Source organism: Pseudophryne corroboree, chromosome 7, assembly GCF_028390025.1.
Source record: "Pseudophryne corroboree isolate aPseCor3 chromosome 7, aPseCor3.hap2, whole genome shotgun sequence".
Taxonomy (NCBI): Eukaryota; Metazoa; Chordata; class Amphibia; order Anura; family Myobatrachidae; genus Pseudophryne; species Pseudophryne corroboree.
In genome coordinates, this window is record NC_086450.1 from 4223692 (window position 1) to 4242244 (window position 18553).

An 18553-nucleotide genomic window follows, 5' to 3' on the forward strand; every position below is an offset into this window, starting at 1 on the left:
TTCGCCCCCTTGTATTGCAGTAAGGTTCGTCCAGGTGCAAAGTTGCTGCTTTTTGCTTTGCTCCCAATTCAGAATTACCCCCAATATATGGTTCATACTGGGACACAGGGCTTCTCCTCTTCTTGCTACTGGCCAATGGGCTGCTGCGTATTTCCAGGGTGTAGTTCTTAGTGCAGGAACGGAAGCTATCTCCGCTTACCTTGCTTCTTGCCGCCATCCTCTCATCGCTAATGTCTGTCAGCCGCAGGTCTTCTGTGTAACACAATCACAGTCCCATGTCCGTCATTTCTTCACCTTTATTTGCATCTTTTACACAAATAATCTTCCTGCAGATTCATGTTCCGGTACTAGATATTGGTTTTTCTAATTCCCGTTTATATGTGTTGCAGATTGTTACAGCAATGTATGTGACTGCCGCCCTCTGTCTTCTCTCCGTTATAACCACGTGACATGTTGTAACGTCCACGTGTGGTGTTTGTGTAACTGCTGCGTATACATTTGTCCACTTATATTCATGTCTGTTTTTATTGTTGTTCTAGGCTCGGATTGAGACCTTAACTCGTCCCCTAACTTCACTGACCCCTCAATCGCAGGTGCAGATCAGAGCTGTCTCTCCACATGCTGCACCTCAGTCTTCACCGCTTACCCCACCTCCTCCTCTGCCCCCACCTCCACCGCCTCCCCCACCTCCTCCTCCTCTCCCCACTCAATCCAAGTCCACCCCTATTCTTTTTGCTAAGTACAGCACCATTACCAGGTTGCAAAATGCCGCCCAGTACCCCGGACCTTATTTCAAGGCACCATCAGCAAGCCAAGCAACTCAGCACACCGCACTAAGTGCTAAACCTCAAATGATTGTGACCCCAAATGGGGCTATTCCACCGCCACCCCCACCTCCTCCCCCTCCTCCACCACCTCCTCCAGGCTCTGCCATGGCAATGCTAAGACCAAACCCATGTACTTCATCCATGCCTCAGTTTACACCTCCACCGCCTACTTTCAAGATTAATCAAGTCCCCCAGAATAACGTTATCCATGCTGCTCAGCCTCCTCCTCCTCCACCGTTGCCACCACCTCCGCCACCTCCACCACCGCCACCCCCACCTCCGTTCCAAGCTCCAATCAAGCAGTTTGTTCCTGGTGGTAAAATTACAGCCCCTGTTTCTGCTCCACCAACAACTGTAGCTTTAGGACCTCCTACACCACCCAAAAAGCAGCTAAACTTCACCCCCTCCCTCACTCAACAGCCTCTAGCACCCCCATTGCTCCCAACAGGTCCAACACCACCTCCGACGTTACCAAAACAACAGAGTTTCTCTGCCAAGCCTCTTTCCTCCCCTCAGTCTCCCATGCCCTCGGTGAAGCAACTTGCTAGTCAGTTCCCGCTCCCACCACAATCAGAGACTCAACCTCCCAAGCCAGCAACGCCAAGTACGGCTCCCCAATCTCCCCCAGCTGTGAAAGCAAAACCAAAATGGCAGCCGTTTTCTGTCCCATCACCTGAATTTCCTCCTCCTCCCCCGGAGAGTAGCTTAGCACTACTTCCTCCACCGCCCCCTCCACCCCCACTCCCTCCATCAACATCCCCTGTCCCGCCATCTTCTCCAACTCCAGATAAAACTGGTTCCCCTGTTAAAAAAGCAAGCAAGACATCAAGCCCAGGAGGCAAAAAACCTCCACCCACTCCCCAACGCAATTCAAGTATTAAATCCAACAGCTCTGCGGAGTACCATGAGTCCAAGAAGTCCTCTGTCGACAGCCTTGTCTCCAAGTTTGCCGAACCTCCTGCATCTCCTACTAAAGAGGCGATACCCCCACCAGCAGCCCCACCAAAACCTGTTAAACTTAATCTTTCAGGAGTAAACTTGCCCATGGTTTTTCAGCAAGGAAACCTCTCTGCCCAGATGATGCTTTCAGCAAAAGAGCCCACCACAGAATTTCCATCTCCACTGTATGATTCCGAATCGGATTTCCCACCTCCTCCAGCAGATCTTGAGCTTCTCCCCCCTCCACCTCCACCTGCAGATATCCCGCCAGTTTTGTTTTCTGGGAATACATCTCCGAAAGTGGCTGTTGTGAACCCGCAGCCCCAAACGTGGTCAAAATCGTCTGTAAAGAAAGCTCCACCCCCTACTAGGCCGAAACGGAATGATAGCATGAAGCTAATGCAAGCTGAAACGGCAGAACCTACTCCCGCCTGTCCTCAAGCGCCAACTTCGCCTAAACCGGGCCTCAGTGTACAGCCTGGGTTCCTTGCTGACCTAAACAAGACTCTGCAGCGGAAGTCTATTACCCGACACAGTTCTCTATCATCTGCCCGTTTATCTAGGCCAGAACCCACTGCTACTATGGATGACATGGTACTTCCTCCTCCACCACCAGAACTATTAGGTGATCATCAAAAAGCTAATTGCTATGGAGGGAGCCATTTATCAGGCTATGCAACATTACGAAGGGGTCCACCTCCAGCCCCACCTAAAAGAGACCAGAATACCAAACTTTCTAGAGACTGGTAACCCACGTCATAAACTTTTTTTGAGACTAGATTAACACTTGGCTGACTAATGTACTATGAATTTAGGATCCTTGTATGATAATGCCTATTGAGGCGAATGTCGCATCGGGAGAAGGGTCACTGCGCACTTCCTTTGTTTAGCAAAAAACGTTTCCGGTGATCCATAGCTCGTTCCCAGTACGGACAGGACCAAACCAGAATTCAGATCCTACGTATACAGAAACCTTTTTGTAGCGTATGTTGGTGTGCAGTGTGTTCCTGCATGTGTTCCTGCAATAGGCATATAATTCTGTCATTATTATAGCAGCTGTACAATAAAACATGACAAGGTTTTATTTCACCATGTCTGTATCCAGTGAGCCGCAGCGACAAGTATATAAAGACTTGATACTTGGTGCGGTGGATTTTCCTGCTCCGTTTCAGTGTCCGCGCTTAGATTTAACTATTTGTTCTTTTTCTCAGCTTGTTACAGGGGACAGTGAGCTATGTACTGAGGTCTGCCTTACCAGAAAGGGGTGCTATTGTCATCTGTGTGTTGTCATTCCACCGAATGTTTTCCCCCCATCTCAGCGTAGTCTACTGTACCTGGAGGCGAGCCCTCCTTCCACAGCCGCTGCTGCAAATGTCACCAGAACCTGTGAGGGAGCAATAGCCAGAGTCCCAGAGTCTTGCTGAAGTGATCGCGGTGTAAGGACCAGCTTGTGCGTAGCGTCCTAGATGAGTAACCTGGTACTTTATCTCTGCGGGCGTATACAGAGGAATAGAAAGTCGCATTTGCTGCCATTGGCCTTTATGGGCGGATATCTTGTTTTTATAATCCTGTCGCAGCCACGTAAATCTTCCATTGCGTTCTGAGTGCCGATGACTTTCCGGTGTTTAATGTACAGAAGTGATTCCGTAATAACTAATAGACTGGACGAGTGACAGAGCCCGGAACCGTGACATAGTTCTGTATTAGCACAACGCGCGCCTAATGTACTGCCGTATTTGTTTTTGTAAGAAGTTTTGAGCAGGACTCTGGAGCTAGGTTATCCAGAAATCCACCAGAGCGGGGCTATGGCTCAGGCGTGTGATGGAATTATTGTACTCTGCGTTATGTAATGGTCTTGGGGCGACGTGCAGCGATTACGGCAGATGTTAGTGCACGGCTGCAACTTCCATGAATGCGCTGTTCAGTGTTCATCAGAAGGAAGCTTTATAAAGGCCACGTATATCGCGCAGCCTTCCAACGCTCTTGTAATCAGAGATGACCTAAGGAGATTACTTCTTAAGCTTTTCCCTACGAATGTCTCTGTCATTATTCACTAAAGTTGGGGTTTTACATGATGATGTGTGATCAGTAGCCAGGAAGGGGTGAGCAGCGGCCGCAGAGTTCCGTGTCCCAACGTGGCCTGGACTTCTATAATATTACAGAGAGATGTTCTCTCTCTCCTCTACTAATGAAGGTACTTAATATTCAGAAATGTATTTATAAAGGGTCATTGCCCTAGGGCGCTGGTTATAATTTGGTATTTCATTAACAAGTCATGGATTTGATACACGGAAGGGCCAGGTTTACCGTTGTGTACAGACGGAGAATGCTGCGCCTGAATGGGCGCTCCGATGGGTATTGCCAAATTCCGCTACTTTTTTGTTTGTTTTATAAACGAAACTGCCCGTATATATAAGCGCGTCTTTGTGGTATATAAGGTTTGTTTAAGATTCCAGATGCTGACTGAGAATAGATTATTTTCCGTGACTTCGCTCGTGGTAAGAAGGTGAGTGCGCACGGTCTCCTTTATGCGATACTCTGAATAGCGCTTCCGCCCACTGGAAAGATCTGTCATATTCCCGTAAGCATCACGTATTCATGAGTCCGTTACGTTAGTCTAACCATGGGGATTGGACAGTCCAAGGTTGCTGGGTTATCTGCCAGTGGCGCATCAATTTACTGCGGTGAAAGTGGGCACACCAATTAAATGATGAGTCCCGCAATGGTCATGGCGCCTGGAATAACGCTCAGTTCTACGCCGCCTGGCGGCCGACGCGAGGGATGTTCTCTGCTCAAGGTGTGACGCTCATCATTTACTCTTGCTGTTAGTGGATGTTAGATGCTCATTCACCAATGGACGGTAGATATTTGGGATATTCATGATTCTTTTAGGAATAATTTAGATACTTTGGGACTTGGACAACATCTGTAATTCGCATTGGTATTTACATACACAGGGTTCTGCATAGATCGTCTAACAATAAAGCAAAGTCTGTAACTACAACTGAATTGTTATATTAAGATATTTTTGAAAGTTAATTATTTTTATTGTATGTAATTTTAAGTACAAATATTGGACATGGTGATATTGTGGAAAATGATACGTCTGTGTTCACTGTCGTTATACAGTTTAATCTCTCTGGACTTATTACCCTGAATATCATTTAATATTGCTAAAATTATCTACAAGACATATACAATAAAATGACACGATGACAAAATGGTAGACGTCTTCTTGTAAGGTCTCCAGAATGCTTCATACTCGATCATCTCTTATATCCGGCAGGTGTACATAGGAAGTGTCGGGAAAGAGATCAGACAGAACCGCCGCCCAGCTCGTAGATACTAGTGCACCAGACGTACAGCATAAACGGGTATAATGCGGCTTCTAACGTTACACTGGGCGGCCAAATTATTGTCACCACGGGGTTAGTACTGTGGTGTCCTTAATGGAGCTGGAATTCTTCTAGGCCTGGATTCTGCTGACAGTATATTTCATGGGGCATATTAGTGCAAATGCCAAGAACTGCATCTTCCAGTTCCTGAAGGTTTGATGGTAGCGTATCCAGAAGGATCTTGCGGTTGTCTCCATATCCACATCCTACCATCTGCATGGTGCAGTTGGAAGTGGGGCTAATGATCTGATGTTTTCAATCATTGGGGCAGATGTATTAACCTGGAGACGGCATAAGGAAGTGATAAAACAGTGATAAGTGCAAGGTGATAAACGCACCAGCCAATCAGCTCCAATATGTAAATTAACCTTGCACTTATCACTGGTTTATCACTTCCTTATGCCTTCTCCAGGCTTAATACATCTGTTCCATTAACTGTCAAATTCCTGTGCTCCTGAGCCAACTGGAGGTCCTGCTTCTGTACGTCATACAATGTAATGTGCAGCCTACTCTTTGCTGGGAGGCCATCTGAGCTGCTCCCGTGACAGACTACCTGTAATATGTTGCCCGTTTGTAGGACTGAACAAGTGTGCCCACTCTCCTTTCCAATCAAGTATCCGTTTATTAGCACAGGCCTTGCCCTCAGATCCAGTTCTCTGCCCGCTGGCCTCTCTGCCTGCCGTTTACTATCTGCCGCCCTCGAACAATTTCCCAGTGCAGCCATTTTGCTGATAGTCTCTGCTGTGAGTACGAACATTCATTCTACGTTCAAAGTCCGTCAGATCGCGCGGTTATCACATTATTTCATGAGTGATACACTCAGGGCTGGTTCTAGACCATGTAGAGACCAGGGCAAAAAGTCCCTTTGGCAGTTCCCTTAAAAAATAAAAAACTTTGCTGTTTTTGTGTGTGCTAAATAAAAATACACCTTGCCTAGATGGTGGTTTCTCTGCAGTGGGGGACTTTTTGAAGAAATTGGTCCTCCCTGGGCAGTGTCTTCAGTCGGTATTCACTATTCATGTAGGAGATCACATGTCCAGAAGGTGCCTGTTTGTGTAGGAATGTAACCAATGTCGTCTTCATACAACAGAGGTGCAACCAGACCCTCTGTGTCTCTCTCCAGCCTCCTGTCCCCTGTATATCTCTTTAGTCTCCTGCCCCCTGTGTGTCTCTCTCCAGCCCCCTGTGTCTCTCTCCAGCCTCCTGTATATCTCTTTAGTCTCCTGCCCCCTGTGTCTCTCTCCAGCCCCCTGTGTCTCTCTCCAGCCTCCTGCCCCCTGTGTCTCTCTCCAGCCTCCTGCCCCCTGTGTCTCACCAGCCTCCTGCCCCCTGTGTCTCACCAGCCTCCTGCCCCCTGTGTCTCTCTTTAGCCTCCTGCCCCCTGTGTCTCTCTCCAGCCTCCTGCCCCACCAGCCTCCTGCCCCCTGTGTCTCTCTCCAGCCCCCTGTGTCTCTCTCCAGCCTCCTGCCCCCTGTGTCTCTCTCCAGCCTCCTGCCCCCTGTGTCTCTCTCTCCAGCCCCCTGTGTCTCTCTCCAGCCCCCTGTGTCTCTCTCCAGCCCCCTGCCCCCTGTGTCTCTCTCCAGCCCCCTGCGTCTCTCTCCAGCCTCCTGCCCCCTGTGTCTCTCTCCAGCCTCCTGCCCCCTGTGTCTCTCTCCAGCCCCCTGTGTCTCTCTCCAGCCCCCTGCCCCCTGTGTCTCTCTCCAGCCCCCTGCGTCTCTCTCCAGCCTCCTGCCCCCTGTGTCTCTCTCCAGCCTCCTGCCCCCTGTGTCTCTCTCCAGCCCCCTGTGTCTCTCTCCAGCCCCCTGCCCCCTGTGTCTCTCTCCAGCCCCCTGCGTCTCTCTCCAGCCTCCTGCCCCCTGTGTCTCTCTTTAGCCTCCTGCCCCGTGTCTCTCTCTAGCCTCCTGCCCCCTGTGTCTCTCTTTAGCCTCCAGCACCCATCATTCCAGCCTTATACCTCTAAATCTCTAGCCTCCTGTTGTCACCTTAAGATTCAGTCCCCCCGACCCTCTCCAACTTCTGTATGCTGCTCTTCCTCTCAGCGGTGCTGTATGTAGAAAAGACTCAGAAGGCGCATGTCAGAGGTCACGCCTCTCTGGAGAGATGCTGGGTCCTCCTAATATTTGGCACAGCAGTAACACAACAGTTGCGGCCACATTGACAGTAATAAATGGCAGCGCTGCTGGCAGGGTGACCGTAATCTAACTGTGGGGTTGCAGCGTCCCAGAAAATAGCCCTGCCAGCCTGTGCCTGGACACACCTAATTGTTCTCTGCATGCCTACCCCTAAGGGGTCTAATTACAGCTGTTTGTTTAGCGCTTAAAATGAAATTAATTAATGACTGAAAACATTTGGCCCAAGTTGCCAACACATAAAAGGGAAAGGAAACTGGATAATGTATGTGATGTCCTACAGAGGTGACTTTCATGCCACGGCCGTGTCCACTCCTATCGTTTAGTATAGATGTTGGAGAACCTTCCATTCTCCAGCTCTGAACCCATATCCCTCCGTCATGTCACTGTACCAGAGATCAGCCGAGCACCAGGAATATTCTACTATGGAGTATTCTGTCCCATTACACGTGTGCGGTGCATCTAGCCGTCCAGGGCTGACACCAAGCAACCTGATGAGACGGCAGTGGTTGCCAAACAGACAGGCATTGTGCGTTCACATTTGTCCTTCATCCAGACCTACATGGGGTCAGTACCAGTAGCAGGAATTTAGTGATAAACCATCACAGTACTAGCAGGTTACACACAGTCTGTACCGCCATCACACCGACACTCCGCCACTGACATCTCCTCCTAGAGAACATGGAGATCCACACACTGACATTTCCCATCAAACTATATTGCTCCGACCACTGCACTCTTTCCCTCCCCCCAAAACACGACGTCTTCCAGACCACAGCCCTCCATCCAGAGTCCTCTCTTCCTACAACACACGCCATTATTTTATTTTTTTAGGACGCAAAAAATAATTTGATACACACCATAAGATTCTCTGTTCAATCTGTCTGGTTGGAGCAAAAAATCTTGTAATGTATGGGAGCAAATGCGAAAAACCATTTGCTGCCAAAACAGACAAAAATGGACGTTCAGGCATACTGGTTACCTACCTACCTACCCAAGGTGCAACCAAACCGTTTGTCCTTTGTACAATCCTCTCCCTCCATGACTGTTGTAACCTTCAGCTGTCTCACAGTCATCTCACTGACTTCTCTCCATCTGTGCTAAATGGCATAGCAAGACTGATTTCTCTCTCTCAGGGCGGGATGTATTAAGATGCATCGCCGCCCCTCGCCTCTTATCGCAGCGATGTTGATTGCATATGTACTTACATATGTGATCAATATTGCAATGCGGTGACAGAGGCCCCCCGCGATACCTGTGTGGGAGGTCTCCGTCACCTCCCCGGGATCTTCACCTGCTCTCCTGCCGGGAAGCAGCAGCGGTCTGTCCCCGGCGCCTCCTCCTCCATGCAGCCGGAAGGACCTCCAACTGCGTTGCTAAGGGGAGATTACCTTCCGGGCTGGCGAAATGAAGCCCATAGGATTCTATAGGGTATTGCCATCCAGAGATGGTGATACCCTCATCGGCAAAAACGTGGCGGTCGGGTGATAGTACATCTGAAAATACGGCAACCCCCCCCCCCCCCCCCCCCCAAAAACGGGGGTTTTACCGCATTTTTTCTTTAGTACATCCCGCCCTCAATGTTCCACTCTGAAAATCCTTACGCTGGCTCCTTATACCTCCAGAATCCAATTCAAATTACCCCTCACTCCTTTTATACTAAACCCTCAAGAACATCACCCTATTCACAGATCTGACAATCCTCTCCCTCCCTGCACCATCCTCATCCGCAGCCTCTCACAAAGTACAGAAAGCGTATGAGCAAAAGTTGTGACTGACAGTACAGAGCATTTCAGGACCAGGACCTGCTTACCATTTCTGCTATTATTATCTTATTATTATCTTATTATTTGCAGCAATCATAGTACCCAAATAAGCATCGGGGCGGCAGATTCCGAGGGATAGGTGCCGTTGTAGGCAGTGGGGAGATGATGGTATATGTGAGGGAAAGAAAAGCACAGAGGGCTCGTGAGAGCTTACAGTGTAGATAGGAGTGACAGACAGCCGAGTGACACACGGGAGAGACAGCGAGTGAGGAGCAGTGGGTTAGGACGGGAGCTGGAAGGCGCTGATGAAGAAATGGGGCTAGAAACCCCTTGTCATTACCCCCTACCAGACTTCCCCGCGTCCCTACCCCCTATCAGACTTCCCCGCGTCCCTACCCCCTACCAGACTTCCCCGCGTCCCTACCCCCTACCAGACTTCCCCGCGTCCCTACCTCCTACCAGACTTCCCCGCGTCCCTACCCCCCACCAGACTTCCCCGCGTCCCTACCCCCTACCAGACTTCCCCGCGTCCCTACCAGACTTCCCCGCGTCCCTACCCCCTACCAGACTTTCCCGCGTCCCTAACCCCTACCAGACTTCCCCGCGTCATTACCCCCTACCAGACTTCCCCGCGTCCCTACCCCCCACCAGACTTCCCCGCGTCCCTACCCCCCACCAGACTTCCCCGCGTCATTGCCCCCTACCAGACTTCCCCGCGTCATTGCCCCCTACCAGACTTCCCCGCGTCATTACCCCCTACCAGACTTCCCCGCGTCGCTACCAGACTTCCCCGCGTCCCTACCCCCCACCAGACTTCCCCACGTCATTACCCCCTACCAGATTTCCCCGCGTCCCTACCCCCTACCAGACTTTCCTGTGTCCTTACCCCTACCAGACTTCCCCGCGTCCCTACCAGACTTCCCCGCGTCCCTACCCCCTACCAGACTTTCCTGTGTCCTTACCCCTACCAGACTTCCCCGCGTCCCTACCACTTCCCTGCGTCCCTACCCCCCACCAGACTTCCCCACGTCATTACCCCCTACCAGATTTCCCCGCGTCCCTACCCCCTACCAGACTTTCCTGTGTCCTTACCCCTACCAGACTTCCCCGCGTCATTACCCCCCGCCAGACTTCCCCGCATCCCTACCCCCCGCCAGACTTCCCCGCGTCCTTACCCCTACCAGACTTCCCCGCGTCCTTACCCCCTACCACACTTCCTCGCGTCCCTATCCCCTACCAGACTTCCCCGTGTCATTACCCCCCCACCAGACTTCCCCGCGTCATTACCCCCCACCAGACCTCCCCACGTCCCTACCCCCTACCAGACTTCCCCACGTCCCTACCCGACTTCCCTGTGTCATTACCCCCTACCAGACTTCCCTGCATCCCTACCCCCCACCAGACTTTCCCGTGTCCTTACCCCTACCAGACTTCCCTGCATCCCTACCCCCCACCAGACCTCCCCACGTCCCTACCCCCTACCAGACATCCCCACGTCCCTATCCCCTACCAGACTTCCCCGTGTCATTACCCCCCACCAGACTTCCCCGTGTCATTACCCCCCACCAGACTTCCCCGCGTCATTACCCCCCACCAGACTTCCCCGCGTCATTACCCCCCACCAGACTTCCCCGCGTCATTACCCCCCACCAGACTTCCCCGCGTCATTACCCCCCACCAGACTTCCCCGCGTCATTACCCCCCACCAGACTTCCCCGCGTCATTACCCCCCACCAGACTTCCCCGCGTCATTACCCCCCACCAGACTTACCCGCGTCATTACCCCCTACCAGAATTCCCGGTGTCATTACCCCTGCCAGACTTCCCCGCGTCATTACCCCCTGCCAGACTTCCCCGTGTCATTACCCCCCCACCAGACTTCCCCGTGTCATTACCCCCCCACCAGACTTCCCCGCGTCATTACCCCCCACCAGACCTCCCCACGTCCCTACCCCCTACCAGACTTCCCCACGTCCCTACCCGACTTCCCTGTGTCATTACCCCCTACCAGACTTCCCTGCATCCCTACCCCCTACCAGACTTCCCCGCGTCCCTACCCCCTATCAGACTTCCCCGCGTCCCTACCCCCTACCAGACTTCCCCGCGTCCCTACCCCCTACCAGACTTCCCCGCGTCCCTACCTCCTACCAGACTTCCCCGCGTCCCTACCCCCCACCAGACTTCCCCGCGTCCCTACCCCCTACCAGACTTCCCCGCGTCCCTACCAGACTTCCCCGCGTCCCTACCCCCTACCAGACTTTCCCGCGTCCCTAACCCCTACCAGACTTCCCCGCGTCATTACCCCCTACCAGACTTCCCCGCGTCCCTACCCCCCACCAGACTTCCCCGCGTCCCTACCCCCCACCAGACTTCCCCGCGTCATTGCCCCCTACCAGACTTCCCCGCGTCATTGCCCCCTACCAGACTTCCCCGCGTCATTACCCCCTACCAGACTTCCCCGCGTCCCTACCAGACTTCCCCGCGTCCCTACCCCCCACCAGACTTCCCCACGTCATTACCCCCTACCAGATTTCCCCGCGTCCCTACCCCCTACCAGACTTTCCTGTGTCCTTACCCCTACCAGACTTCCCCGCGTCCCTACCAGACTTCCCCGCGTCCCTACCCCCTACCAGACTTTCCTGTGTCCTTACCCCTACCAGACTTCCCCGCGTCCCTACCACTTCCCTGCGTCCCTACCCCCCACCAGACTTCCCCACGTCATTACCCCCTACCAGATTTCCCCGCGTCCCTACCCCCTACCAGACTTTCCTGTGTCCTTACCCCTACCAGACTTCCCCGCGTCATTACCCCCCGCCAGACTTCCCCGCATCCCTACCCCCCGCCAGACTTCCCCGCGTCCTTACCCCTACCAGACTTCCCCGCGTCCTTACCCCCTACCACACTTCCTCGCGTCCCTATCCCCTACCAGACTTCCCCGTGTCATTACCCCCCCACCAGACTTCCCCGCGTCATTACCCCCCACCAGACCTCCCCACGTCCCTACCCCCTACCAGACTTCCCCACGTCCCTACCCGACTTCCCTGTGTCATTACCCCCTACCAGACTTCCCTGCATCCCTACCCCCCACCAGACTTTCCCGTGTCCTTACCCCTACCAGACTTCCCTGCATCCCTACCCCCCACCAGACCTCCCCACGTCCCTACCCCCTACCAGACATCCCCACGTCCCTATCCCCTACCAGACTTCCCCGTGTCATTACCCCCCACCAGACTTCCCCGTGTCATTACCCCCCACCAGACTTCCCCGCGTCATTACCCCCCACCAGACTTCCCCGCGTCATTACCCCCCACCAGACTTCCCCGCGTCATTACCCCCCACCAGACTTCCCCGCGTCATTACCCCCCACCAGACTTCCCCGCGTCATTACCCCCCACCAGACTTCCCCGCGTCATTACCCCCCACCAGACTTACCCGCGTCATTACCCCCCACCAGACTTACCCGCGTCATTACCCCCTACCAGAATTCCCGGTGTCATTACCCCTGCCAGACTTCCCCGCGTCATTACCCCCTGCCAGACTTCCCCGTGTCATTACCCCCCCACCAGACTTCCCCGTGTCATTACCCCCCCACCAGACTTCCCCGCGTCATTACCCCCCACCAGACCTCCCCACGTCCCTACCCCCTACCAGACTTCCCCACGTCCCTACCCGACTTCCCTGTGTCATTACCCCCTACCAGACTTCCCTGCATCCCTACCCCCTACCAGACTTCCCTGCGTCCTTACCCCTACCAGACCTCCCCGCGTCCCTACCCCCTACCAGACTTCCCCACGTCCCTACCCCCTACCAGACTTCCCCACGTCCCTACCCCCTACCAGACTTCCCCACGTCCCTACCCCCTACCAGACTTCCCCACGTCATTACCCCCCACCAGACTTCCCCACGTCATTACCCCCCACCAGACTTCCCCGCGTCATTACCCCCCACCAGACTTCCCCGCGTCATTACCCCCCACCAGACTTCCCCGCGTCATTACCCCCCACCAGACTTCCCCGCGTCATTACCCCCCACCAGACTTCCCCGCGTCATTACCCCCTACCAGAATTCCCGGTGTCATTACCCCTGCCAGACTTCCCTGCGTCATTACCCCCTGCCAGACTTCCCTGCGTCATTACCCCCTGCCAGACTTCCCCGCGTCATTACCCCCTGCCAGACTTCCCCGCGTCATTACCCCCTGCCAGACTTCCCCGCGTCATTACCCCCTGCCAGACTTCCCCGCGTCATTACCCCCTGCCAGACTTCCCCGCGTCATTACCCCCTGCCAGACTTCCCCGCGTCATTACCCCCTGCCAGACTTCCCCGCGTCATTACCCCCTGCCAGACTTCCCCGCGTCATTACCCCCTGCCAGACTTCCCCGCGTCATTACCCCCTGCCAGACTTCCCCGTGTCCCTACCCTCTGTCAGACTTCCGTGTCCTTACCCGACTTTCCCTACCCCGTCAGACTTCCCTGTGTCCCTACCCAACTTTTCCGTGTTCCTACCCCGTCAGACTTCCCTGTGTCATTACCCACTAATGGTATTCTCTCCCACCCATCAGTCTCTCCACCGGCCATCAAATCTTCTGACGTTGTCTGATAACCACCTATTTATACAAACCACTATTATTCATACTAGGGCTTCTTTTATATACACTTATATTTACAGTATGCGTGTCCGAATGCGCAAGGACTAATGTCCACCAGCAGTGGGTGCTGACATTCCGATTGGTGCATCTGTAGAGGCCACCATTGGTTACATCATCCAAACTTGCACCATCCCTACAGACCTGTCCGTACATGTGCTAAGCCACCTCCCGGAAATAGCAAAAAAAAACAACCAATATTTTCATCACATTTCTGAGACCGTCCGTTTTCTGCGTATCAATCACCACTTTGTGTGTGTACGCTATTTGGGCGCAGGTGCGGTGCGACTTACACGCATGTAGGCCTAGGCCGCAGGGTGTATGCTATTTGAAGTGGATTATTTCAAAGTGCAATTAAGAATTTAAGCATAATTATGTTCTATCTTCAGCTGATAGCGATTGTGAATTGGCTCCTCCGTTCTCCTTGTCAACTAAATATTAAATATTGCTGCAGAGTATCTCATCGGTTATACTGCATTACTAAATTAATTGAATAGACTCCGCTGTTAGCGATGTTGGCATGGGTATTGTGGACATCCACGAGTGGGAATAGCTCCTGTTAGCCGGTATTCCATCTGGCGGCATTGGCAGCGGTCGGGATTCCGGCGTTAGTATCCTGTTGGTATTCCCTGCTTGTCTGCCATAGTAAGAGGGCATTCGGGGTAGCGTGTAACCTTTGCGTAGACGTGCCTGGTTTCCTTACTATCATTCCCAGGCTGCGTACTATTCCAAGTGCGTGTTTACAAAGTGCAGTTTAGATTTTAAGCATAAATTCGGAATTACATCGGCGATAAATAAAGGAAAACAATAGAATATTCTATCAGCAATCACTACCACCGAAGCGCAAAATCTGAGTTCACAATCCCTCCACAACACACGCCTGGGGGCAATATGTAATATCCTGCGTAGTGCAGGCTGTTCTGGTATCTCTGCGTTTCTATCCGTATTGTTAAAGCGGCAATCATTTACAAGGCTAAACCAGGTTAGTTTTGCCTTATAAATGATCACCGCTTTAAAACACTGGCAGACTCCTAGAAATTCCCGAACAGCCTGCGCCTGTACATATTGACCCTGCGGTCTGTATAACCTGGACGCTCAACACTGAACTCCCAGTTTGGACACCACTTCATTTGCAGCTATTTCTGCTGACTCTCTATTCCTCACAACCTTCTGAATGGAGATCTGTGACCGTGTCTGTTTCCCATTTCACCCTCAAAAGTCCTGTCTGAATAACCGTTCTTTTTCTGCCAACCCTGGATATCTCCTCTGTCACCGCTCCTCCTGTTACTCTCCTTTGAGGGTCTAACATTCTCTCACACCCCCAGGTCCAGGGGTCACCATGGTGGTGAGGTCCTTCTATCCTCTGGTTACATCTACCACCTCATACCCTTAGCACTGATCCTTATAGTCTCCATATTTGTGGTTCATGCTATACTCCTTCAAACCTGTTCACCTTCGAGTATCAGTAATTTAACACCCCCTTGCTCTCGCTCCAAATTCATTGTCAACTTTGTTTCCTGTCTCCCTCGCTTCCTCTCATCAGACCTTCCCTCCATAATCGTAGGCGACTTCAATATCCCAATCGATATCACCACAGAATCCTCTGCCTCTAAACGCTTTACCCTCACACTCTCTGAATGAACCTCCTCACCCTCCAATGTGAGTGAGCACTCACTTGATCTGGTCTTCACTCACCATTGTTTGATTTCCGATTACACCAATTTCCCATTTATTTCTGGCCATTGCCTCCTCTCTAGATCATTTGTATTGTGTTTTTTTATTTAGGAAAGTTTGGTGGCACCGAAAAGGAAATTTGGGAAGGGGAAGTCTGAAAAAATCAGGCAGGAAATACGGATCCATATACAGCTACATGGGTAGTCAGTAGAGATGAGTGGGTTTGGATTTACTCAGTTTGACCCGGATCTTAAAATCGGCATCCTGTTGGTTTTCTGCTCTCACGTGTTTTGTATAGCCAATAAGGTAAATCCGGATCAATCTGAACTTGCGATATTTGTGGGTGAAAAGAACCAAGTAAAACTGAACCTGCACATCTCTACTACTCAGCTAAAAGCATAAAACATATTAGTCAAAACATGAGAGAGAAGTTTAAAAGAAAATAACATGGCATACGCAATATGTAGCATGGAGCCGTCAAAAGAGTACATATGCCAATAATCTCTTTTCTTCAGCAGAGAATCTGAGGAGGTAGAGTCTGGGCTGTTTAACATTAGGTAATTATATCTAGTTTTGCGAATTATTAACTCCAGTGGAGAAGGCGCAGGGTGTTCCCAGAATTGGGCTATAGCTGCCTTTGTGGCAATAAAAATATGACTAAGGAGGTATCTATGATGGATCGGGACCATTATAGGGATTTGACAATGCTAAATTCCCTTGTCGTATAAACAACCCCTTATGAAGCTAAGAACACTGTACGCTGTTTACTTAAGAAGTACCGTAATGGTACGCTAGTTGCGTAACGATCGCTCAGCCGTAGGCGAGACGCTCAAGCGTCACGTTCGCTCAAGGCCCAGCGATCACAGGACACGTTATTGGCTATGACTAGAGTAATGATTCGCTATGGCGTAGCGGACGCTCGAGACCACGAGGAGATCACCAGCGGCGCAGACGCTCACAACGCTATACCTTTATGTCTAAACCTTATACCAATGAAATACACGGAATACCTTAATGTGAATACAGGGTGTAAGTGCAACCTTGTGTAACCTGACTAACTACAAAGCTGCTTGAGCGTCACCGACGCTCAAGTGAACACTTAACACTATAGAAAATACACAGATACTGGTTTAGGTTCCAAAGCCTATTAACTGTATTATATCTAGTATACTTGTAAAAAGGGGATAACAGTACAAATGATACACTACAATATAACAGAGACTTCCTAACCACAGAACTAAACAATACTATCTAATACAATACAATACTAGTCTAGGGGAGATACGAGAGAGAGAGAGAAGGGAAAGAGAGAGAGAGAGACGGAGAGAGATGAGAGAAATTGGCTCACAGAAAGACAATGATAACGGAGAGAAACTTACGCACAAGGGTAAACGATCGCATGCGCCTGGACATCCAGCACCCGATTTTCAGCAATGAGAACCGTTGAAGAGTGAGAGCTGGATGTGGTCGGCCTGCCCATTTATGCCCCACACACAATGCAATCCTACAGTCCCTACAATCCCATTGTCCATTGGACGTCGGAATTCGGCCCTGCATCATAACAAAAGGTCATAGGTTGATTCATACAGGTGGGCTGTGACGATTTCAAACAGCTCAGGTGGGTGGGGAACTAGGTTTCCCGCCGCATACCTGAGTATGAGTAAATAGTAGAAATGGACATAAACTTCTTATGTCCATAACTATTCGCACGAGCGATTAATACGCTCCAAACCAACACCGGAATATTGCTAATTAAATACTCTTCCGATGGGTACCAAACACTGCTGTATGATTCCTGTTAGACCCTTCGTACGATACAAAGAGGGATTCCTTAGCTCAGGGACCTTCTATATTAACCAAACTTTCAGAAACTATCAAAGGGACCATGATCTATAAACTACATTAATTGTGAAAATATGTAACGAATGAGTCGCACGCTACGACTACATAAACTCTACCGTAAATACGCATACCGCGCCTGCGAGTGCACGCTATTGCGGGTATGCGCCTTCACGGGAGAGCGTACGCATGCGCAGCACGGACCAGTGTGCGGTGCAAATATGGCAACGTGCATAGAGACATTTTTCTGACTTTGACAGTCCACCCTTTGGCAGTCAATAATAACTGCCACAAAACATTTAAGGAGAAAAATGCAAGTCAGGGGTTAATTGATTTCCATGGTTGGGTAAGGGAGGAGAGAGGAGAAGGTGTGAAGAGGGTATGACCTAGTGAGATAGCAGAAGCATGTGTGTATGAATCCATGTTTGGGGGGTCATGTATCATCGTGCCGTACGTGTTGTAAATCAAGCTTCGAGGTATTGCGAAGTATACATTTGAATTCCTTCTTATCCTGTGGTACAGGTCTGTGGATGGGCTGTCAAACTTTACCGAGCTCTTTTCGGATTTTGAACAAAATGGGGAGCACATTTTAGTTGATGATACATGAATGGGGGAGGTATGTGGTTGCTGATATCTGTGCCTGTATTCCCTATCGTCTATGTGTGTCATTACCTGAGGGTTGTAGAGATGAAGATAAAGAACACTTATGGAAAATGCAATGATATTCTATGTCAGGGAAATGTACATCTGTCGTCGAAGTTGTGTTCGGTATCTGTTGAGAGTCGTCTTCTTTGCGCTGTATTGCTCCTTGGGCATGAGCAAATAGCTTTGTCTGAGCCATCAGATTTACAAAAAATGTTGGGCTAGCGTGAGTTTAAAAGTACTAGGGAAACTGGGGATCCATGGCAAAGTTCATCAAGTGTCCATATTTAAAGTTGTCAAATCTTCTTCTTTGGTCAATCCGTTGTCTGTATACATCTCGTCTCGTCAGCTTCCTCGTCCAAGGGGGTCTTTGTATCTTGGAGAAAAGCAGAAAAACAGGTGAAAGAAACGGACCGTATAATCGCATTTTCATCACATCCTGGTTTCTATCATTGGGTCATAAATCAAATCCAGGTTAATTACAGTTTCCTCGCTCCTCAAGCTCATCACTCTTGTACTTTGTTTGCACCTCATTAAAGCCTGCCCGCATCTAAATATCAATCCAATCGATATAACGACACCCAAGATACATAGTAGAAACTTTCCAACATCCATTATGACTCCTTGAGCCCAGTCTCCCAAACCGGAGAACCAATTTCGCGGGTTCAACCATGACACCCAACCAGTCAGCTCATTACC

The 18553-nt window shown here is 50.9% G+C and overlaps 1 protein-coding gene across 5 annotated transcripts in view; it reads left to right on the forward strand.

The window, feature by feature from the left end:
• The window catches only part of RAPH1 (Ras association (RalGDS/AF-6) and pleckstrin homology domains 1), a 200354-nt gene extending 195367 nt beyond the window's left edge, over positions 1-4987 (forward strand). For 4 of the 5 annotated variants that reach the window (XM_063932610.1, XM_063932608.1, XM_063932611.1 and 1 more), the window contains one exon: positions 540-4987. In XM_063932610.1, the coding sequence (XP_063788680.1) occupies positions 540-2516 (1977 nt within the window). In that variant the 3' untranslated portion in view covers positions 2517-4987. The remainder of the gene's footprint in view (positions 1-539) is intronic. The other variant, XM_063932612.1, reaches the window with a different exon arrangement.
• The last annotated feature ends 13566 nt before the right edge of the window (positions 4988-18553 follow it).